At 44.8% G+C, this 24,427-nt stretch overlaps 2 protein-coding genes and 1 long non-coding RNA gene across 4 annotated transcripts in view; 1 reads left to right on the forward strand and 2 right to left on the reverse strand.

Moving 5' to 3' along the window:
* CCDC9B (coiled-coil domain containing 9B) overlaps positions 1-8,362 on the forward strand; it is a 138,668-nt gene extending 130,306 nt beyond the window's left edge. For both annotated transcript variants that reach the window (XM_074955713.1, XM_074955712.1), the window contains exon 13: positions 5,658-8,362. The gene's annotated coding sequence lies outside the window, so the exon portion shown is untranslated. The remainder of the gene's footprint in view (positions 1-5,657) is intronic.
* The window catches only part of LOC141989271 (uncharacterized), a 212,319-nt gene that overhangs the window by 89,509 nt on the left and 98,383 nt on the right, over positions 1-24,427 (reverse strand). The window lies entirely within an intron of this gene.
* INAFM2 (InaF motif containing 2) lies at positions 15,564-17,382 on the reverse strand. The gene has a single exon (XM_074957073.1). It carries the CDS (start codon positions 17,307-17,309, stop codon positions 16,890-16,892), a length of 420 nt encoding a protein of 139 aa, XP_074813174.1. The 5' UTR covers positions 17,310-17,382; the 3' UTR covers positions 15,564-16,889.

The raw sequence follows: 24,427 nt of genomic DNA on the forward strand, positions 1-24,427 counted from the left end.
CAATTACAAGATTATCCCTTTATCATAGGGAGATGGGGTGTTTTTCACCGTCTGGTATATCAACAGCAGTAGAGTGAGTACTTTTTAACACAAAAGATTTTATTCCTATAATGGGCTAAATGGCCTGCAATTATACAAGTAACTGTCTCCTTGGGAAGGCAGTCAGACAGTCTCGGTGACTCCAACATGGCCCAGCAGGAAGCTTCTATTATGTTCTACATCAGTGTTTAGCATCAGGAAACACAGGTGCGAGCACTAGGGAGTTTAGTCAGGTTGATTTGATAATGCACCCAGAGTCACACATGGGTTTGAATACTGTGCTGAGGGGGACTAGATTATAAGCATAAGGCAACACTGGAAAAGGAATGTGCTATTAGAAAAACTGTCAGAAGTTTTGAGTGCTGCAATACTCAGGATACTAAAGGGGGTATGAGCAAGGGGTGGGGGGGATCCTAGAATGTAGCAGAAGAGGAGGAGTGCAGTAGTGAAGTGGGAGGTAACCAGTGTAACAGGGAAGGCTGTATGGGGTATGATCTTCATTAAAGAGGGCAATCTGTACAGGGCGAAATCCTGTGGACTAATGATAATTCTCTAAACTGCTATACTGCAGACTCAAATTCTTTTTGTTACCAGTCTCTCACCCCTCTGACTGGGAACACTGCAGAGGTATTGTGCTCAGAAGTTGAAGAGGCAAGGTCCTGCTTAGACTTGGTCAGAAATTTTCCAGTGGAATATCTTTTCTGTCAGAATGCTGACTCATCAGAAGTAAAACATTTATTTCGAGAGAATTTCATTTAGGAAAAAAAATGGAATGGAGCATTCCAATCAGGTCAAAATAGAACAGTTCAACCTCTTCAGAGTGGAACATTTTGATTTTCTACTTCGAAATGACTTTTCATTTCAATGTTTTTAATATAATCTGATATAAAAATTTTTAAAAGTCAAAATCAGAACATAATATTTTGACTGCATTGAAATGAAACATTCCAATTGACCCAAAGTGAACTCTTCTTCAGAATTTAATTTCATATGTTCTGTTTCTGTTCCATTTTGGAATGGAAAAAATGTTAAACTCACTGAATTCCCAGCAAAATAGAAAATCTGGTTCCCACCCAGAACTAGTCCTGTGAGCTCTCAGTGACCCCTTCCATGGCTAAAGGAATGACACTGATTGATGACTCTGAAAGGAGCCCCAGCTGGTCCCATTCAGCAGAAGGATGGTGGCTGTTGTGTGGAGCTTAGGCCAGAGGAAGAATGCAGAGTTGGCATAAATGAGATCATCGGGGATCTAAAACTCCAAGGAAGATTCCCTGAAGGATAAACTTCTTTCTGAAAAACTCTAGGCCATTGAATGGAGGCCCCATTCCACTCACCATCCTTTAGACATTAGCAGTATGAGTGACACTATTCTGGAGGGGGCTTCCATCTGTCCCTTAACACGCCCTTTGTTGGAGAGGCATTAACTTTAACACCAACATACAACTTCCCATAGCATAAACAATCTGTACATCCTGACAGAACACCAGCTCCATGCAGCACTCACCTTCAGGCACAAGGCTAGCCACTGAGATCTCACAATGTCAGCTGTTAATGTCTGTTTAATTTCCTGCATAGTACAAAAAATATCCCCCACCTTCAAACCATACCCCCGGCTTAGGGGGAGAGGCTGTACAGAGCGCCCTTTCGTCCTCTGCATCAAGGAACAAGAAATAAATATTTACCCAAAGTGCAGGCCTGGAATCCCCTGAAAAGTCCCAGAGAAATAAATGATGCAAAAAACGCTCACAGAAACTTTCCTTCAATTCTCTTGAGAAAATTAAGCTTAGCCTTTTAGAGTAAATGCAGCTGGGGGTGAGTTTCCAAAGCAGCGACAGGGATCTGACCTCGCAGCTCTCATTGACGTAAACGGGAGCTGTGCAGCCAAAGCCCTGTATGCTGCAGGATTGAAAAGGACATAGGTGGTCACTTTTCTGATGCACATCAATGCTAAAAGTTACAGCCTCAAGCAATGTATGCAGAAACTGACACTTCTTCTCAATAAATTCAGAGAAACATTAGCAGAGAGAGGGCTTTGGTTTTCTGTGGACCCATAGGAAATAAAGGAGACCAACTGCCATCAGCCTTCAGAGGTGTGATAAATTGGGGGTGCCTAAGTAACTGGCTTGAGCAGTGCCCATTGCAGAACTCTCCTGGGCTTTGTAGCCCTTGCCATCTACCCATGTTCCAGACAACCTGCATGAGGCTCTCCTCCCTGCCTGCTGTAATGCTGGCTTCAGGGCTGGGCCCTGATAATTCACCTGCACTCGCATGCAGGGTATTATGGAGTACTGCAGATTCCAGAAACACACCCTGCACAGTGTGCTGCACAGCAGAGTGGGAGGATTTAGTACTCCAACAGAATTAGGTAGTGCAGCAATCAAATACAGAGCTAGACAAGCCATTTAAGAGAAGGTTTTCAAAAGTGCTTAAGAGATTTAGGAGCACAGGTCTTTCAGTGGGACTTGTGCTCCTACATATCTTCAGCACTTTTGAAAATCTGCCCCTATTACTTCTTTGATACATCATGATAACTTATGAAGGCAGAGTATAGAGAAGAAACATCTAGGAGCTACTGAATTATTAGTGACAGACACAGGGTTACATTCAGATGATAAGGATATGTAAACGGGACCACCTTACACCCTCTTTGGTATCCTTAGATCTACTTACTGATGGATAAGTGTCTTAAGTGTGATTTAGATGCCAAGGAGCCAGAAGGTATAAAAAGCCACTATCATACATTAACTTACACCGTCTTCTGACTCCCTGGTGTGTAAGTTACACTACCTTAGACACTTTTACCTACTGTTAAAATGGGTATATCTAAGGGAGGAAATCTGAGTATCCAACTTACACTTCTTAGACATTACTTCTGAGTTTTACTGTATGATGTTTCACAAAACCAATCAGCTGAGTGGTTCACTGTCAGAACAGAATTTTCACCTAGGGATTCAGGAACCTTGTGGGTCCAACTATCGCCAAGGATGTGTCAATAAAATAAGTCCTCTAACCTGATCAAATAAAGGGTACGCCCTGATCTCAGCCCAAAGGAGGTAATGGCCTAACTGTGACAAGGGTAATATCACCACATTGTCTATTTTCAGTCCCAGTTCAAAAGAAGCCAGGCACCTTTGTGTGCTTAGCCAGAAACTACCTGTGATAGCATGAGAATTTCTATCGTAGTCAACCATGAGGTCCTGAGTCAATCTCTTATTGGCATGGCTGTCAAAGTCTCCCACGACCAAAAGCCTCAGTGACTCTCAACACAAAACCAAACTCAACTTGGTTGGAAAATCTGAAGTGCATGAGTGCTATACACAGCCATAAATCCAAATATAATCCAATACCAAGACTCACCTGAGGCTGATGCATACAAATTTGTCATATTTAGCACCTCTGACACTTGCATCCCTAGAAAAAAGAAAGAGACAGCTCACAGCCATATCTCCTTCCTGAGCCTCTGCTCATGCCAAAGAGAGAACCTGTCGGGAGCATGTTGTGCCAATACAGTACCTGCTGCATCTACCAGCCAGGTGTTGGGTTATGCAAGCAAGATAAGATGCACTGTAATGTAATAATGCCCAACTCTTATGTAGTGCTTTTTATCCCTATATCTCAAAGCACTTTACAAAGGAAGCCAATAACATGTTCCCCATTTTACAGATGGGGAAACTGAGTGATTTTAATCACTCCATCATTTCACCCTAATCACTAGAGCCCTGCGCAAATACAAAATTTATCTGTGCATCTGATCTGCAAACATGGTCCGTGGATATCCGCGGATAACAGCAGATTTGCATGTCTCTACTAATTACTATGTTGAATTACAAAGATGAATAAATAACTTTTAAAAAGTCAGTGTTTTAGTAAAAAAGAATAGTTAACAAATGGTAGGAACGTGGCCATTTTGAAAGGCTGATGCTACAGAACAGAAGAGAGAATTCAGATCCTACTTGAAAGCACTGGAAATCAAGGGGCTTTCAAAATGGCTGGGTTTTGTTTGTTTGTAACTGACTAATTGGATACAATCATCTATTAAATTACTAAAAATTGTCAAAAGAAAGAGAGAGCTAGAACTTACAGTATCACAACACAATTATGAAAATCTCCAATTTCCAACCCTTTCCAATAGGATCCAAGTGTTCCACCCTTATGTCTGGCCCCAGCTGGGAAGTACACTGCTGCATCATTTAAAGTGGCATCCCCATTGTGAGAAAGAGAGAGAGAGAGAGACCAACACAACTCACTGAATGTAGATACGGGAACAGTGACAAGTGTTTGCAAGAACTGTTTTGAAAATTCTGATTAGATTTAGTAACTGTTTATTTCAGTATCTAAGGTATCATTACAAATCACTGATGTGTAGCCTCTTATCCAATGTGCATTACTCTGTTCTTAAATGCTTCTCAGTGTCTTTCCTTTTTTTGTCCAAAGGTTACTATTTCTCTCCTTTTATGGGAGTTCACATGCCTGTCTCCTTTTATATCCCTCCTTCTGTCATCCCCACTCTTTCCTGTGCACATTGGATGTTGAAATCTGCGTCAGAAAAATGCAGGTCCGTGGATTTAAACACAGATGCCTGAAAATGCTAATTCAGTAACTCTGATAGGCACTGGAGCAGCCAGCGAAGGAAAAGAAAAATTGTCTTTCCTTGTTAAAATCAATGTATCTAGGTCTGGAGGCTGCTAGAGGCCAAGGGGTCCAGCACATGGGAAACACAATTCTAAGTTCAGTAAAGAAAAGAGCTGATATACCCCTCCTCATCTACACTTGTTGCTTCAACACCAAACCACATGAACCTCATGGGATTGAATTTTTTATTATTATCTACTATTTATATTACAGTAGTGCCCAGAGGCTCCAATCCCCATTGTACTAGGTACTGTACAAGTACATAGAAAGACATAGTCCCTGTAGTGAAGATATTTAGCTCTTGCTGATCAAGACCGAAAGGTAGAGTATTCTTATCGGAAAAAGGAGGATTCAGTCTCTTTGTTTTACCTAGATATTTACACCACATTTATCCCCCTGGTGTCTGCTGCTGCCATTAGATCTAGAAGCTAAGCCTCTAGGTAGATGAGGCTTAGGCTTGACAGGATTACATATTTTTATATATATATAATTTTGACACATAATTTTTTTGACATTTATTTATAAGCATTTTTTCTATTTTTTTCTATTTCAGTTTTCACAGTTGTGGGAAATTATGCAGAGGTCAGACAGTAACTATTTAATGATAATAAACAGATTCAAAAAGTTAAAACTTTATAACCATTAAAACACAAATTGTCAACATCAAATGCCAAAATATACAAAGTAAACATCCTTAAATCAGACTCTAATAAGTTCTCAAGCAGCATTTTTCATACTTTGCCTATTTGTAAATTTTTATTATTGATGGAAATATTTTTTCATTGGTTTGTGTATGTACAGTGAAATTGACATTTCCTGACATTTCCCAATAAACTCTAATCCTTCCCAGCCTAATTATGCTGGAATCCTGTGGACATCCTATCTATGCAGGAAGATCACATTAGCACTAGGTAGACACTTTAATTTGCTGCTCAGCAGTTCTCTGCAGGCTGATAATTCTGGCTTTTTTTGTTTTGATTTTCCAGGACAAAGTGCTAAGGGGTGGTTGATGAGAAAGGAAGCTGAGCACAATCTTCTCCTCACTCTCAGAGCTTGTATGAAATCAACTTTGGGCACCAGGCCTTCACCTTTCATCATCCAGTATCAACATTCACCACAAACTAGATCTCACTGGTCAGTAGCCATTCACCTCCCTGAAACTGACTGTTCACAATTTTGGCATCACCTTTCAGTACCTGTCTCTGTGCCAAATGACAGAGAAATCTACAAATCAAGTTGCCAGAGGGAAGAGAAGATGAAACTGTCACTTTTATTTTGTATTTGTTTTTCTTACATTGTGAGTGTGTGGCAAGCCATGACTTATATACTGTATGCACTTTATTTTATTTAATAACCAATTCTATTTAAAACTGAGGTTTGGTTTTCAGCACCCCCCTCCTGCTTAAGGGCTGACAGGATACTGCACCCTCCAGGAAAGCATGATAGAAGTGTTTAAGGGTTTATGGGGAGTGCTTATCTTGTAGCTTTGTAGTTAATATGGGCAACTGCCAAATTAGAAGGTATTAGGGAGGGGGTTCCTGTCTCCTCATGAGAAAGGGTGATGGAAGAGATAGGTTTTATGGGGTGGTGTTAAAGTGTAGTTTTGTAGGTGGCTGAGAAATTGAAGGGTGTTGGGTAAGGTGGTTTATACTAGAGCCTCAAAATGGCTAAAGAGTTGGCAAGGATGCAAGGACATACTGTCGTACTGTCATCTGGTAGACAATGGGGCATTGAGGAGGTAGTGTGTTAAGGAGTTACACTGTGGTTCATGGATAATTTTGAAAGGCTCAGAATGACTCATTGATGCCACTGTGTTATTAAGGAGGTCACCATTTCCTCCTTTTGGATTTAGCAGGCACAAGTGGCAGGCAGCACGTTAACTCTGTGGAGATTCGGCTTTCCCGAGTAAGATACTGGATTGAATGGATATGAGTGCCACTTGAAGGGATTCTGGCAAAGTGCCAGGTCTGCTTCTTAAGACCCAGTAGCAACTGGCACCTACTTGGTCAAGTGAGTTAATGGCACCTAAAATCACATGCACCAGGCAGGGTTAGGAGGGGCATTCAAACATGGTAATCCTCCTCATCTACCTAACCCACCAAGAATTTGCTAGCACATGTGAGGACATTTGTGTAAAGACTTCTGGGCTAGTTAGGGTTGAACATCCAGGTTTCCTCTGAGATCCTTTCACTTTCCGAACAACGCCCTCTGTTCTCTTAACCTTCCAAAGCCTTCTGCTTGCATAAGAAGGTACAGTAGTGACTTCCCAGGAATCTGCCACATTAGGTTCTTTTGTTTTAGCCTTAAGAGAAGACACCTTTCATAAGAAGTTGACTAATCCTCTACTAGGGTAAATCAGAATAGCTTCATTGATTTCAATAGAAACATTCTAATTTACATTAAGGGCCTGGCTCAAAAATGTCATCCAATTAAAGAAAAGATGGGAAGTGGGCTTGAGAGATTACATTACATACTTTCAGGCTGATGACTTACAGAGAAGGGGGACTGTCCTCATTTTCAAACCTGGCCCTGAGACGTGAAGCAGTTTCATCCTTTCCATTGAAGGGAGATGTGAATGTGTGTGTGGATGTGTGCATGGAGATTTATTTGGTTTCCCCGCAAGAAGTGTTGCTAAGCCAAATGACAGACTGCTTTACTGATGAGGTTGGCATGAGTGCACTGGAATGCTGTTTTAATAAACTAATATTTTCACAGAGAGATGTTCTGGTTTTCCCCGAAATTCAGAGCCAATGCATTCAGCTGGCTTTCGCTCAAGAAGACAGAGTTAGGCAATCTCTTCTGTGTGCCAAATTTGTGATAGTTCACTGACCCATCCTGAGGCTGTTAGCAAGAGAAGGAGCAGAAGATCGCATGCTATAATCATGTTTTATTAGAAACAATTTTCCTGCAGTTTAGAGCTAAAGTTACAGATAAAGTGGGTTATAAAACTGCTTCAATTCCTGGAAGTTCTTCTAGCTCATTAAAGGGTGAATTTCCACATCCCATGAGATACTGGGTTGGAGGAGCAGCTGGATCAGGGGACCAGTAATTGGTTATAAACTCATTTATATCTAGCACCCTGACCTCACTCTGAACCAGAGTGGAATTTTAAAGTAATTAGCAGTATATAGCTTGGTAGCCTATGTAAAAAGGAAATGGTAATCTCAGTCCAATTCCCAGAAGGTTCACAAGCAAAATATTCCCTTCTTCCTGGAGCTTGTTCCTCCAAGTCAGAATTAAGGCACCATGGGTGGGGTAGTATGCAAAAGTTTCACAGCCTCGTGACCCCACTTCTACAGCTAAAGAGAGGAGTTCACTTTCAATTGTGGTACACTTAGCATCTTGTGCTAGGCTAAATTCAGCATCAGGAAAAACTGCTGTTTAATTCTCCCTCTTCCTCTCTTTCCCCCAAGCTCACATAATTTAGCATGTAATAAGTAGTGCATACAGAGGAACATGATAATGGGCTTCATGGAAGGTACTGTCCGATGGTCCATGCTATTAATGTTAAGTTTCCTTAATTAAGTACAGGATGTTCATTCTGTCTGAAACCAATTTGTTCCAATTGTTGGAGAATCATGACTACTATTTATTTCTTCTGTACAAGGGTTATATATATATATAGGGGAAGGTGGAGGTGATTGAAAAATTGAAGTGTAAGGATTATTTTTGTTAAATAAAAGTTGTAAGGAGGAAAAGACAAAGTTTCAATTTGTTACCATTTCTCTCTCTTGAGGATGGCTGGAAAGGTCTTTGAAAGGGAGTAGTAACCTTTGGCTTCTCTACCAAGAGCAGCAGCGGAGCTGGGTAGGAATTTTATTTCTTGCCCTCCACATTAGTCTTCCCAAATCCATCCTACTCTTGATAGGAATGTTAATACTAGCTCTTTAACAGACTCATCAACCTCACTGTGAATCACTATTAAGAATTTGGCCCATGTCCACAAGTTCTATCCTGTACCTTGCCTTGCAAGTCAAGACTATTTAAAAACAAAAAACTTACATATTATTTTAAGGAAATATATGAGCCACCACACTCCTCTGTGCTCTGACTTGGCTAACCGGGCTCATGGAAAGTTTGCAGGGATTACATAGCCTAATACCTACTTAGTAAACCGAGGTTGGATCCCTTCATGCTGATGACAAAGGCCATTCATTTCTGCTTGCAAGAATAGTAACACAAATATTATAGAAGCCAGTGAAAGGCAGTCAGTCACTCTAAGTCAGTGGTTCCCAAACTGGGGTTTGCAAACCCCTGGGATTTCGCAGAACATTACAGGGGGTTCGCCAGAAAAATTTCACTAATGGCAGCCACGGGACCCTGGGCATTGGAGGCAGCAGGTGGGACCCGGTTGCAAGGCAGGGCAGTTGCGGCTGGCAGCCCGAGTCCTGCCCCCGTGAGTGGGGGAGCCAGCCGCCTGAACCCCAGCGCTCCACGCAGGGCTAGCAGCCCAAGCCCCAGGGAGAGCGGGGCTGGCAGCCCGAGCCTCAGCAGTCAGCGGGACCTGCAGCCAGAGCTCAGTTGACCAGGGCAGTCAACGGAGTCCAGCAGCAGGAGCCCTACAGAGTGCGGAGGAAATTTAAACTTAAATCCCTAGAAATATTCATTTTTAGGAGGGGGTTCATGAGATTTCACAATTTAGTGAAAGGGGTTCAGGGTCTGTTAAAGTTTGGGAACCACTGCTCTAAGTCATCTGCTTACAGAGGTATTTGTTTTCTCTCAACACTGGCTGACAGCCCTGTGATTCTTTCACAGTGTACTTGGGACTTCCAGTTAGAGGGAAAGCAGCAGGGACTCTTTCAGATGGAGTACAGTCTTCCTATCAAGAGAACAGCTTGTTCGTGGATAGTTACTTCCACAGTTTGAAAGATTCAGCACCAGCCTGGTGAGCTAAGCACTGCAGTTAAAACCAGTACTGAAAACGATCTCTCAGGCTTCAACGTACTGAAGTCTTGCCTCCGAGATCTGCTGACAAAGAAAACTAGGGGTGGCAATGGTGAAACAGCCCACAGAGAAAGACACCCCCCTACACAGCTCACCTGGAATGGTCAGGCGGTCATTCTATAAGCCTCTGCTGGTCTATTAGTTCAGGGGAAGCAAATGAGAATGCTAGACCTCAGCTCAAGCTCAGTAGCCCCAGCTATGACGATGTTAATACCCATTTCAGAGGGATACTGCACAGATTAGTTAAAACAATGCCCCAGACACATGCTGAGTATTATTTAAAAGGAGGAGAAGTTATTTCATAGTAAAAAGGAGCATTACTGATTTTCCACACCAGTTCTCTGCCCTGGACAAGTTGGCTGCAAGTGGTTTATGAGCCTGAACCTAAAATGCCTTTCAGTGAAAAACATTTTTATATTTAAAGTACAAAATGTAAGCACTAACAGTGTTTTATTTAGTTATACAGTAGGGGAGCTATGTACAGCTAATCGCAGGCACGGCGCTAGTGTTGAGTATGAAAATACTGTACTGTTTAAAAAACTGCCAGTAGTCTTCTTTAACAGACTCTGCACACCAATGATGGTTTAAACAATTCACCTATGGAGATAACTCCCCTCACGCAGTTGCTGCATACAAACCCATCATCGACTTCAAATAGGGATTTCTACAGCTGTTACACTAGGTTACTGTAACAAGCAGGTGAGGTTAGATTCACAAGAGGATTCAGATGCCTGACACTTTTGGCACCTAAATCCCAGAATCAGGCCCTACTGGGATTCACAACCCTGACCTCCACTCTGCTGCCCCCAACTGCAGTATGTGCCTAACTCACCTGCAGGACCCAATCCACTAAGCGTGTCCAAACCTTACCCACTAAATCTGGCCCCTATAAGTGAGGCGCAGCAACCACCACAGCTCGTAACTTTTAGCCCACTGCTTAGGCTACCCCCCAGCGATGTGGGAGACACCCCATTTGAGCATCCCCGCTCCACCTGAGGGGAAGAAGGGATTTGAACTAGGGTCTGCCACCTCTCAGGTGAGTGCTCTAGCCACCAGGTTATGGGATATTCTGATGTGGAACTCCCTCCACCTCTGCAGTGAAGGCTTGTATTTGCCTGTGAATTTCACCTAGTGACCATATTGATTATTTTAGTTTTGCCAGCTGCTTTTCATACAGCTGACCAGGCTGTAGGCTATGTCAGGCATTGACAGAGTTGTGTCCTGGTGGCTCCATTTCTTTCCCTGGAAGAGAACCATGAGAGTAGTAATAAGTGACTGCTCTTTCAGAATTTTCTCAATAGAAAAGGATCAAGGCTCTAGTCCACAAAACACAATACATTCAGAATTAGGGGCTAAAGCAACGTGGCCTGATGTTGTCCCTGAAAAGAAAAAAAAAGTGTTAATATGGTCTAGAAGAGCAATTTAGAGGCAACTTGGTATTTGTTTATTCTCCCTAGCAGTCACCATATCAAATTTACTGTTTATAAATGCATCTTTCAGCACCAAGCTAGACTTGATATAATAAAAAAAATCTGTTCTCTGTTCCATACAACAATAAAACATTCTTTGATCAGAACAAAGTTGACAGGTTCTTAAAACAAGAGGAGGACTAAAATAAAGCTTTAATCTCTATAGCTGTATTAGTATTGCAGGACTGTCAGTAACCAACAGCATCAGCAAAGTCAGATGGCTATGCTGTAGCTGTGGTAGTGCACAGAATGGACTTTCATCTTGAATGGTTCCTTGCAAGTCTTCTTCCTGCAGCAAGTGTCAATATGGATGGATTTAGGCTTTTTAAATGCCTCAAAATTGCATCGTTCAACCTCATTCATAGTTGACCTCATGCTCTATTTTCTTCAACCTCAGCTCTGTCTACCTTCTGAATAAGCATACCTTCTTCTGCACACTGGACATGACACCACCACTGCAGTCATCTTGTTCTCAACTGGGGGAAGACTGAGACTGTGGGATTATCTAAGCATCTCCTAATTTGAGATCAAAAAATCAAGCCAACGTATGATAAGAACACGCTGTAACTTTGGACACAGAAAACTGTTTAGTTTCCTCCCCTGAGCTGTTTTTCACACAACCATGTGGAATGTGTCAGTAACCAACACTCAGTAAATTAAAAGTCACAACAGGATTTGTCAGGAGATAACAGCAGTCCCATTCTTATAACCACCACATTTTTTAAAAGGAACACTGCAAGGTAAAAGGCTATTTGGAAGATTAGTGTTAGCTACACCACATTTGATTATTAAAACAAAGCATTTTAAGATTTAACTTAGCAGAATGGGTGAAATGTTTACTCTCTGGAATTCACTTGGGCAATGAAGATAAGACTACTTCCACTCTTGGGTTTGCATTCATTAGAATTTAAACAGAAAGCTGGCCTTAACCTTTACTATAATACCACTTCAGTGTTTGGGCTGGGAACAGTGCACAGAAATGGCTGTCTAAAGAAACTGATTCCACTGAAATTTCTAAAAAAAAATTTTCAAGGAACAATTTCTCAGGAATTTAGGATTTGTAATATTTTCCCCCTCAGATGTAAACAAGTCTGAGGCCAAATCTGACCTGCTAGTGTTCCTTTAACCAGCACGGTTCTTTTCTAATTTGCGCAACTAATTTTTTTTCCCCCTTTTTAGTGGCATGGGAAAGGTTGAAATGCATTATAACGGGCCAGAGTCAGTGCTGTGCAGATCATTTCACAATGTAGCATGGAATTAAAAAAAAAATCTGTCAAATTGAACAAGCTAGTGCATATGCTATGTAGTTAAGGAATTAAAATAGGAGATTCTAGACACAGATGACTCAGCTTCAGCCCAAAGACAGCACAGCACAGCTGTAAATCCAGAGATTCATGACCTAATATATTAGCAATCCAGATATTACACCTTGTGCAGTAAGCGCTTCATTTCCTAAGAAATCCATAAAATTCTGGATGAAAATGTTAGCTTGCACATAGAAACCAATTCTGACTAGTCATTTCAGTAATTAAATATTCTTAACGGTACCTAGTCAGAAAAATGTCTTATTTCTTAACTCTCAAGAGACCAAAAGCAGTAAGAGGACAAACCGACTTATGAACTTGCTCATTCCTGCACTGCATTCCCAGATGAAGAAACCATTGCATCCTGGGTACCACCTGATAACTTCTAAATCTGGTATCCGGATTCCTTGCTCCTGTCTGAAGGTTTTTCAAACATCTATAAGGCTTTTTAAAAAGCCAGATGACTGTATTAAAGCTACTAAAATTGCTCTGACAATCATGACCAGTGTCTTGGAAATCATCTATGACAAGGCTGAAACTGAGAAGCTGCTTTGGAAGCTTTAAACGCCACATTTTCTCTTTGTACATTTGGTAGCATAGCAGTAAAGTTAATGGAATGCTCTAATAACCATTTGTAACAGCTTCAGAGATAAATGTCTCTGCTTTGCCTCAGCCTTATTCCATCAGCAAGCAGGACATCACTGGAACAAACTCTTCGTACAAGAACAAATTTCATTCACGCTTCATGCAAAGATGCTGAAGATGGTTTTGTCCTATTTAGTACGATAGCAATTCAACCATATTCAGTACCAGTTCAGGGGAGCTCAATTGTCAGCAATGGGTCGATTTCATAAAGCAAATTACTACTGTACTATACTCTAGACACTTTCCTGTAAATGCCTCTGAACAGATGAAGAGCTTTAAGTTGTCAACACTGAGTACAGGGCATCTCTCCACAGTAACAGGACAAGTTGGAAAGTGGCCACAAAGGAGGGAAGTGAATTGAATTAAATGGGCTGTCTGCTTTACTGAACAGCGCTTTATTAATCTTCAGAGAGCAATGGTTTTTAAAGAGGAAAATACTAAGTGTATGTATCTCCAAAATATATTCCTTGTTTCACTTGAGACTGCCCCCGCAATTTCTGATCAGAGCAGCAGCCAGACACTTCCTATTAGTGAAGTTCTGATCTATGTAGATTTCCATCTAGTCCTTGTTTTTTGTCCCTGCAGGGTTGTTTTGTTTTGTTTTTTGGGGGGAGGGGGTTGGTTTTTAATTAAAAAGCAAATTCCCTTACACCAACCTTGCCCTACTGGCCCGCTTTAAGTGCCAAATCCCAGGAACAGTCTAAACTCTACTGGCACCATGGAATGAGTCTGTTTTTTCTCTTCCACACCCATCTCCCTTAGAATACTGAAGGCAAATCCCAGATCAAACCAGCACACAGGCAGCATTTCAAATAATCATCCTTCTCCAACCCCATGCAGAGCTGTAATCTCTAACGGAGGCCCCTGGTTAATGAAAACTATAACTGGGAAGAATTACAAGCGTCTCCCTCCCCAGGATTTGGAGCTTACATCTCTGGGTTTGCCTGCAGGAAATGGAGAACACAAACTTCATGTCCAGGTATGGGTCAAGTGGTTCAGCAAATGAAAACAGCCAAACTATAGAACCAATGCAATCTGAACTAAAAGCCACCCCTCAGAACTGTTTGTCTTGGCTACAAGTGAAAGTGCTGCTGCCAGACCCTCTGCTACCCCATCTCCCCATCCCCACAGCCCATATAAAAAACTAGAAATAATTGTTCTTTGCTTGTTTAATTGTCTATTCACAGGGTCAGGCATATTGTGATAGATAGCATTGTTCTGCAGATAATTACAGAGTTCTATTCCTAGATGCTTACCAACACAGGCAAGTTTGACCTCTGTGCCTGGTCTCCTCCCCACCAAAAACTATTATACTCTCCCTCTTCTGTCAAGTACCGTTCAAGCCACAAGCATTCTGACCTCCTCCCAGTCCACAGAGGTAAGTTAAACACAATGTCCTTTCCCATCCATATTCACCAAGCCCACATGGACCACAAGGAAAGTCAAAGTCCCTTTCCTCTATGCCTCATCTTCACTTGTGTTCCCAAAAAGTTTGGCAAGATTAAAAGTCAGTCTAAAGCATACAAGTTGGCAGAAATCTCAATGTATTTTTGTTCCCGTTCCCCTCCCCCCCAAATATACAGGTCTTTTGAATACAGATATAGCTTACATGGTGGAATTAGCCTAACATTTAATGACAGGTTTCAGAGTAACAGCCGTGTTAGTCTGTATTCGTAAAAAGAAAAAAGAAAAGGAGTACTTGTGGCACCTTAGAGACTAACCAATTTATTTGAGCATGAGCTTTCGTGAGCTACAGCTCACTTCATCGGATGCATCCGATGAAGTGAGCTGTAGCTCACGAAAGCTCATGCTCAAATAAATTGGTTAGTCTAAGGTGCCACAAGTACTCCTTTTCTTTTTCCTAACATTTAAATGGTTTTGCCAAGTTCTTTTGTTTGCAAGGTGACAGTTCAGAACACTACAAAATGTCATACACTTGCTCGTATGCGTTTCGAAGGCTCATAAGCAATCAGATTTAAATTTGCAACTTGTTAATAATAGACTAGTAATCATTAAGATCAAGTTCTTTTTGCTAATTTGCTAAACCTGGCATTTTATAGTTTCTCAAAATGGCCCCACGGAGTTACCGATATGCCAAGAGAGGTCTAAAAGAAAGTCTACTCAACATGCCTTGTCCATCACAGGTTACTTGTCACCAGATTATATCAATCAACTTTGAAAGGTTTGCTGTTTGACACTACCTTGGCCATGAGATGACGCTAAACCGCAATTACTGGCCTATAAACTTGGTTAGTTTCAAGTTGGCAAGAGAACAGGCCCTGGGGCTTCTACTGACACAGCATTTCAGCTGCCTTATGTAGCAAGCTCTCAAATGGAAACTCATCACTCATAACTGCATACAGGGAGTTAAGCACCCAAAACGGTGGAGATTTCACTATCCCCACCCAGCAAAGCAGCACATATGTAGTTTTCACTTACTTCCCCCCCAAAAAAACCAAAATGCCATATTGGAGAGAGACTTTCATATGCAAAAAATATTTTAATATAGTAAACAAGTCAATTTACCTTTCACATGTTTTAAATAAGTTTGTTCATTAGTAAACAATGCTATTTCCCCAAAACAATGGAACACAGCCTCTAAATTCATATTCTGCTCCCAGTTGATCCTATAAGTGGTGAAAAATTTGGACATCAGTATCATTTCACAGGTAACAGAGTGGCATACACAGAAGAACAGAGCATCAACAGAGAGTCAAAGAGAAAAGCTTACCCTGGTGATGGGGAAAATTAAGCCACAGAATTCTCTTGAAGGAAAGACTAAAGATACTAGCTAATATTCTATTGGTGTAAGTGTTATCTTTCCATGCCTACCACTCATGTTTGCCTCAATGGTTAAAGTTCCCTAAGCCATGCCTAATTAAGGGAAAAGGTGCTATGAAAAAAATCAAGCTAGGAAACTTTAATTGAAGCCCCTATTTAACACAAATGCAGATACTGCTGACCAATTCAATGTTTTTACCAGATCAAAAGTATATTTCTACATATTCACTTGTGACTACATTTGTATTAAATAGGGTTTTCAACCGAAATATCCTAGCTGGAATTAAAAAATGCACCTTGTCCCCTAATCTAAACCAGGCCCTACTGAAGCATACAAGGAGGCCCAAAACCATAGATCTGGAGGTGCTAATAAGAAGACAGTCCTCTGGAATCACTCTTGATGAGCATAGCAAATAAAAAAAAAATATGCTGCATTCTTTCCCTCCCCCAGTCTAGAAATCCAACATAGCATGGAATTGTCTTTACTAAAAGAAACATAGTAAGGGGGGGGGGGGGTCACATGCACGCTTCTGACGGGGTCTGTATGGCTTTAGGCATCCTTTAGCCGCCAGGATCATTGCAACTTTCTTGCTTGGTTTCCTGCTATAGCCCTTTAAAACCACTCAGGGTGTGCTCTTTGTGTAGTTTACATAGCATATATCTCACCTCTATACAGTCATCGTTTGAGTGTATATATCTACAAATACATACACATAGATATAAACGAAATGCATCTGGGTACATTTCAGCTAGGCTGACATACCTGAGCTCCACTCTCTGTGGCTTCCCAGTACCGTTTACACCGTATTAAAAACTAATAATTACAATTCGCCCTGCCCCAGTCCTGCGCAAATCGATGGACGGGCAAACAGGCCAGACAGAGCATCTGGCAGCGTGTCCCCGCCACTGTCCCCAAGGGGCAGACCCCGGAGCGAGGGGCGATGGTCCCGTGGCCCCCAGGCGGAGGCGAAGCGAGGCAGGGTCGGTGGAGGCCGGTCGCTGGTAGAGGGAGCCGCCGTGCCCCTACCCGGGTCGGGTCTCAGGGCTGCGCCCTGTCCGGGCTCAGCCCCCGCGATCAGTGGCTCCGGTGCACTCGCTGCAGCACGGTGGGGTCGGGGGCTGGGCCGGGCTCGGCCCGCGGCGGTGGCGAAGTGGCAGCGCGCTCAGTCCCGCCCGCCCCTTGGCCGGAACCCGGCCGCGCAGGCGGCTCCGTGGGGCCGGCTCCCCGGTGCGGCTCCGTGGGGGGCCCTGGCGTCGTCCGGCCGGCGGCTGCGGCGCTGGGCCCTGTCGGCGGGCGCGGCGGGCGCAGCGGCTGCCAGATGAGGCTGTAGTAGACGGCGAGCACGATGGCGGCCAGCGAGACGGAGAGCACGTAGGCCAGCACCGTGGCCAGGCGCACCCACTTCTTGTTGGTCTTGGCCGCCATCCGCGCCTTCTTGTCCCCAGTGTAGGTGGCGGGCTTGCCCCGCTCCGCCGGCGGCTCCTTCTCCTTCATGGGGGCCCGGCCCTTGGCCCGCTGCTCCACCTCCCCCTCCGTGGTGGGGGCTCCGCGCCGAGCCGGCCCCGCTCAGGACATGCCGGGGGCCCCGGCGCGGGAGAGGGGCTGCCGGCCCCGCGGCTGCTGCTGCCGCCGCCGCCGCCGCCCGCCGGGATGCGGGGCCCGACGGCTGCGACCCAAGCGGCCGCCGGGGCGGGAGGCGCCGTCTCCGCCGAGAGCCCCGCGCTTTGCGCTGCCCCCGGGGCCCGCGCGCTCCGTGTCTCCTGGCAGCGGTGCCCGTGGCCGCTTCGCAGCGCGGAACACGCGCGGGAGGGGGAGGAGTGGCGACGGGCGGCTCTTAAAGGGGCAACAGGGAGGAGCGGAGTGTCCTTAAAAGGGCAATGCCCGCCCGCTCGGGTAGCCACCTGCCAGCGCCGGGCAGGGCAGACCGCTGTCTCGGCCCCGCCCGCCCCGTCCCGAATTCCACCAATGGGCACTGATCTGTCAACAGGGCCACGTGCCACGCTGCTCCGGGCCTCGCACAGACCCGCGGCGTAGCGCGACCCTGCCCACGTGGCTGTCTGGCTGTCTGATGGCCCCTATCCCGCTCTGCGCAGTAGCCCCGCAGCGCTGCCCTGCAGCTGTGAGCGCTGGCTGGGGATGGCGCCTGTTCGGAATTATGTCAGCTGGCAGGACAAGCGCGGATGTGCAGGCGGGAGGCGCCGTGTTCAGCTCCCTGTCAGCTAAGCCCTGCTGGTACACAGTGTCCTCACGCTCATATTTATAACACGTGTCATCACCCAACCTACCAAGCCTTGCCCACTGCAGCGTAGGGGTCATGCAACACAACAGAGATATAGAACCAGATGGGAGACGGGGGGAAGAAGCAGGCCACAGCTGTCCAGCACCGGAGAAGGGAGGTAGAGGTGAGACATACCTACCATATGGGTTTCTTTATCAGGGGATCGCTGACTTTATAGTGCCTCAATGGCAATGGGTGCGTGGGCCAAATTGCAATCCCAGCAAATGCTAGAGGAAATCACAGCTAACCTGGCAGTCATGGGAATTTGGTGAGAGACAATTTTGGCATCCTTCTACTGGGGGCTGACCAGTGGTGAGCTGGAGCCGGTTCGCTAGAACCGGTTGTTAAATTTAGAAGCCGTTTTAGAACCGGTTGTTCCGCGAGGCACAACAGGTTCTAAAAGGGCTTATAAATTTAACTGGCCCAAAGTGGCGCCTTAGGCGCCGACTCCACAGGTGCTCCAGCCCTGGAGCACCCACCGGCAGCTCCCCGCCCCACCCCCGGCCCCAACTCACCTCCGCTCTGCCTCCACCTCCTCCCCTGAACGCGCCGCCCTGCTCTGCTTCTCCACCCCCTCCCCCCCTGGCTTCCCGCGCAAACAGCTGATTCGCGTGGGAAGCTGGGGCAGGCTGAGAAGCAAGCGGCGGCTTCCCGCTCAGGCCCAGGGAGGTGGAGGTGAGCTGGGGGGCGGGGGTCGAGGAGGGCCGCCTGTGCCGCAGCAGGTAACCCAGAGGGAGGGGGGCGCGCAGGGGAACCGCTCCTCGCCCCAGCTCACCTCCGCCACCCTCAGCCTGAGCGGGAAGCCGCGGCCTGCTTCTCTGCCCTCCCCGGCTTCCTGCTGAACAGCTGATTCGCGGGAAGCTGAGGGGGGGGGTGTCGCAGAGAAGCAGAGCGGGATGGTGCGTTCAGGGGCGGATGCGGAGGCGAGCTGGGGCCGGGCGCAGGGTGGGGAGCTGCCGGTGGGTGCTCTGCACCCACCAAATTTTCCCCATGGGTGCTCCAGCCCCGGAGCACCCAGGGAGTCAGCGTCTAAGGCGCCACTTTTAATGTGATCAGTGGGTCCCTGCTCCCCCCCCCAGCTACGCTCCCCCTGCTCCCCCCCAGCTACGCTCCCCCGCCCCTAGGAGCCAGAGGGACCTGCCGGATGCTTTCTGGGAGCTGCCCCAGATAAGCACCGCCGGGACTGCCCACCTCGCCCCCTGGCAGGTGCCTCTGGCTCTTAGGGGTGGGGTGGGCACCCACTATGGTGGCCCATGAGACCCTCCTGCCCGGTTCTGGGGGCAGTCAGGGGACAGGGGAGAGGGGTGGATGGGGCAGGGGTCTGGGGGGGGGGCCAAGGAATGCGGGGGGGGTTAGGTGGGGCAGGAGTCCCGGGGGGCGGGGGTGGGCAATGACCCCCTCGTGGAGTGAGGAGGGAACCCGTTGTTAAGATTTTGGCAGCTCATCACTGGGCGTGACCCCTAGTAAAACTCTAATATAGAGCTTATTATTCCTAGGTCCCAAAGATCTCTGAAGGAGATCAGCAGGGCTTAAATTCAGCAGGAGCTGTCTGGAGCAGAGCTCTGGTAAATATTTTCAAATCCGTGGGGCAGAAGCCCCCTCCCAGGGGACTGAAGCCCAGAGCTCCAGGAAATACTCTGTGAGAATTTAAGCCCTGGAGATCAGTGTGATTATCCCAATTTCACATGAGAAAATTGATGCATAGAAAGAGGAAGGGACTTGCTTAAGGTCACCTGGCAAGCCAATGGTAGACCCAGAAATAAAGTCCATTCCTCATGCAGGCTCAGCCAGTGCACTATCTCCAGAGCCACACTGCCCTCAGTGAGTCTTTCCATTGACTTCAATAGGCTTTGGATCAACGATCAACCTATCGCCATTTAAACTCTTGTAAAGTCAAACTCAGTTGCATAAGGCCCTCCAAAGACAGCTGAGACCTTAGATGACTGTAAGCAAAACAAAGCCAAGTACAGATTTGCCTAATCTCAGAGTTTTTGTTGGGAGGGATTTTCTCAGTCAATTAAGAGTAACTCCCCCTGAAATCTCATCTCCTTCAGATGTGTTGCCACTGTAGGTGCAATAGCTACAGATATTGCAACTATGAAAGTGATGAAAATGACATGAAATGGTATAGAACAGTGATTCTCAACCTTTTTTAATTTGCTGACCCCTAAACAATTTTAAATGGAAATCTTTGGAAATCTTAGACATAGTCTGTGGACCTCCAGGGGTCTGCAGACCACAGGTTGAGAACCACTGGTATAGATGGAGCTAGAGAAATTAGTGGTGCCCTGACAGGCCATGAAGAAATTAGCACCCATGTGAGATTACCTTTCTGGAAAAATAATTTAAGAGAATTAAGGTTACAAAATATTTAAATTTTTTTAACTGAAAAGGGTTAAAAGTTTTGAAAACTCTTAAAATTGTTTTTTTCAAAATTCTTTTAAAAATTGACTTGTTTTGACCTAAAAGCTCAGCTAATAATTTGCATACTGGTTTACATAGCAAGCCATCCCCCCCCCACCCCAACTCTTTCTTCAATCCTTCCCCCTTATAAATCCTCGATAGTCTACTGGGAAAGGAAACAACCTTCTGGTGTCCAAGGGGTAAAGAGAGTCTTGTTGTTCCTTGACTTTAGCAAAGCTTTTGACACGGTCTCCCACAGTATTCTTGCCAGCAAGTTAAAGAAGCATGGGCTGGATGAATGGACTATAAGGTGGATAGAAAGCTGGCTAGATTTAAGGTCGGGTTTAATGGGTAGTGATCAATGGCTCCATGTCTAGCTGGCAGCCGGTATCAAGTGGAGTGCCCCAAGGGTCGGTCCTTGGGCCAGTTTTGTTCAATATCTTCATTAATGATCTGGAGGATGGTGTGGATTGCACCCTCAGCAAGTTTGCAGATGACACTAAACTGGGAGGAGAGGTAGATATGCTGGAGGGTAGGGATAGGATACAGAGGGACCTACACAAATTAGAGGATTGGGCCAAAAGAAATCTGATGAGGTTCAACAAAGATAAGTGCAGAGTCCTGCACTTAGGACGGAAGAATCCCATGCACCGCTACAGACTAGGGACCGAACGGCTAGGCAGCAGTTCTGCAGAAAAGGACCTAGGGGTTACAGTGGACGAGAAGCTGGATATGAGTCAACAGTGTGCCATTGTTGCCAAGAAGGCCAATGGCATTTTGGGATGTATAAGTAGGGGCATTGCTAGCAGATTGAGGGACGTGATCGTTCCCCTCTATTCGACATTGGTGAGGCCTCATCTGGAGTACTGTGTCCAGTTTTGGGCCCCACACTACAAGAAGGATGTGGAAAAATTGGAAAACGTCCAGTGGAGGGCAACAAAAATGATTAGGGGACTGGAACACATGACTTATGAGGAGAGGTTGAGGGAACTGGGATCGTTTAGTCTGCAGAAGAGAAGAATGAGGGGGGATTTGATAGCTGCTTTCAACTACCTGAAAGGGGGTTCCAAAGAGGATGGATCTAGACTGTTCTCAGTGGTAGCAGATGACAGAACGAGGAGTAATGGTCTCAAGTTGCAGTGGGGGAGGTTTAGGGTGGATATTAGGAAAAACTTTTTCACTAGGAGGGTGGTGAAACACTGGAATGCGTTACCTAGGGAGGTGGTAGAATCTCCTTCCTTAGAAGTTTTTAAGGTCAGGCTTGACAAAGCCCTGGCTGGGATGCTTTAGTTGGGGATTGGTCCTGCTTTGAGCAGGGGTTTGGACTAGATGACCTCCTGAGGTCCCTTCCAACCCTGATATTCTGTGATTCTATGATTCTTAAAAGGGCAATGAAACCCCAGTGCTGAGCTGGACAGGGAGATCCAGTAGACTCTTCTTAAAAGGGCAACATTAATTCATTTAGGAGGCATCTGAAGCTGTCAGCTACTTCTGATCACCGTGCAGCTGCCTAAACAGTCATGCTATTGGCGATAGAATTCACTCTTGCTTTACCAAAAGAGGACCATTTTGAGGGGCACCTATATAGATTTGGGAAGTTCTGGACCCAGATCCTGCATCTGTGCAGCAGAAATAACAATGATCTGACTTCTAGCTGAGGCAATTGACATCATAGTAGGGGAAGTGTTCTCCTTTCTGTTCACGACTCAGCTGTAGTAATATGCAACATGGATGTACAAGTCCAAATACTGGATGGCAGATTCCACTGTAGTTCAGCACGAGACCCCCAGCTGGCAAGGACAACAAAAAATTCATCATCTAAATTGGGGCAGAGTGCTCAAGATCAGTCCAGTCAAACTTAAAGGTACACTTGAAACAGACAATATAAAGCCATATTTTATACTGCACCTGCTTTTTTATCTTATTTTATTTTTGTATTACTAGTAACAGCATTTTAGAAACTGGGAAATGAAATATTTGTTCTTTTTCATTTGGCAAACAATAAGCATTTTTATTGTGATCCGAAAGGAGCAAAAAATTAACAGGACTGTTCTTGTTTAACATAGACAACTTCCTAAACTTCAACTTATGACACGCCTTATTTCAAAACATTGTTTCTTGGAATGCCAGCATCACCCACAATGTCAGTTTATATCTGTGGAAAATATGTGTTAATGGCTGTTACGTCTTCATACAAGCACCTATTCTATTCTAGTTTTTATACTACATCTGTCCCTGTGGTACCTGAGCACTTTGCCCTAACTGAAGCCAGGTTCCAGGGACCTGAATAATGATAAGATCTGATTTACAATAGTAAACCTTTCATGAACTGGAGAAATATGTTGTCATTGTTTTAGAAATTCTGTAACACACAAGGGTTTTCCTGGTTATAGACTTTGAGTTTAAGCAGATGGAAGCAATATCTCAATTCCAACAAAATTAATTTTTAATTGACCCTAATTCTTACAAAAGCAGAGTTTTGACTAATTCTTCCTGGCTGGTTTCTCTTAGCATTTAATGATAAACTCATCCCTGTCTCTTCTTTTTGTGTTCAACTTCTCAGCTTTCAATCCTGTCAATCACTTTGTCCTTCTTTAGCACCTCAAGCAAAAAGTCAGTGACACCAGCATACTCTTCTCCTGCTTTGAATATATCTCTCTGACTCCTCATTTTGGAAGGAGGCTTTACAATTTCTCACCAGTCCCTCTGTTACAGAGTGTCTCAAGGCTCTGTCTTCAGACCTCTTCTCTTCTTCACCTCTCTCCTACCTTTGAGACATTTTATTGCTATCTTCAGGCTTGGATATCACTTCTATACAGGAGACACACTCACTAATCCCTCTGTCTCCCATCTATCTCCCCATTGTGAGTCAGCTCTTGGCTACACTATAACTTCCTACAATTGAATGCTACAAAGGCTGAGGTCCTTCTTCTGGGGAAAAAAGTCTTTTTGATCCCCTATCAATCTCAGTTTAATTCCTAACTTCCTTCTGAGTTTATATATCTAGGAATTAGTCTGCCCCAAATTCATACGTTCTTCTTAGTCAGCCTCTTTTTGCATTGCCATCATTCAGATTACCATCATCTTGCCTCTTGTGAAATCCTCGTTTGTACCCAAATGACTTACTGTCTCAGTTCTTGTAATTCATAAAGTACTTCCGTAAACCCTGCTCTCTGAATTTCAGGGTGTAAAGACTGACAAAGCTAGTCTACTCGCTCCCTGCAGGATGGAGAACCATCTCATCCCCAGTCTCTCATCTTTCCAATGGATTCCTCTCCAAAATTGTCTTCATCTTCAAAACTCCCCACACATGCACTCCCTCCGACTTCATTATTATTGATTTTTTATTCTGGTGGTGCCTAGGGTCCATCATGCTAGGCACTACACACCCCAGGCCAGGGCTCAAGTCCTGACGTCATGTTCAGGAACACCATTCAAGCACTTACTTTCGGAGCTGGAGTAGCGTTCCAGTACTGTCAATTAGTGATAGTACTGGAAGTGTGTTTCAGCACTTCTGTTTTTAGGACTCAAGCACTGCTAGACGCACATGTAACAAAAAGCAGTCCCTGCCCCCATGAGTTTACAATCTACATATAAGAGATAACAGCTGGATACCTCTAAGAGGTAGTAGAAACACAATATAACAGTGAGATGGTTATGATTAGTGTAATAAGAAGCAGCCACAGCTGCCTAACGTAATCCTACTTCCCTGACATCAAATCCACCTACTTCCCAGCAGCCCATTCCACTCCTCCTCTTGGTTTCTGTCCTGTTCCACTTCTGACTCTCCACAGTTGGTGGTTATTCCTTTCCTGACGCTGCCCCATCTATCTGGAACAATCTTCCCATCCTTCCCCTGAACCACTGAGTCAAATACTTTTTTAAAAATCTCATCTTAAACTATTCCTTTTCCTTTCAGTTTTGGATTGAC

Source organism: Natator depressus, chromosome 6, assembly GCF_965152275.1.
Source record: "Natator depressus isolate rNatDep1 chromosome 6, rNatDep2.hap1, whole genome shotgun sequence".
Classification (NCBI taxonomy): Eukaryota; Metazoa; Chordata; order Testudines; family Cheloniidae; genus Natator; species Natator depressus.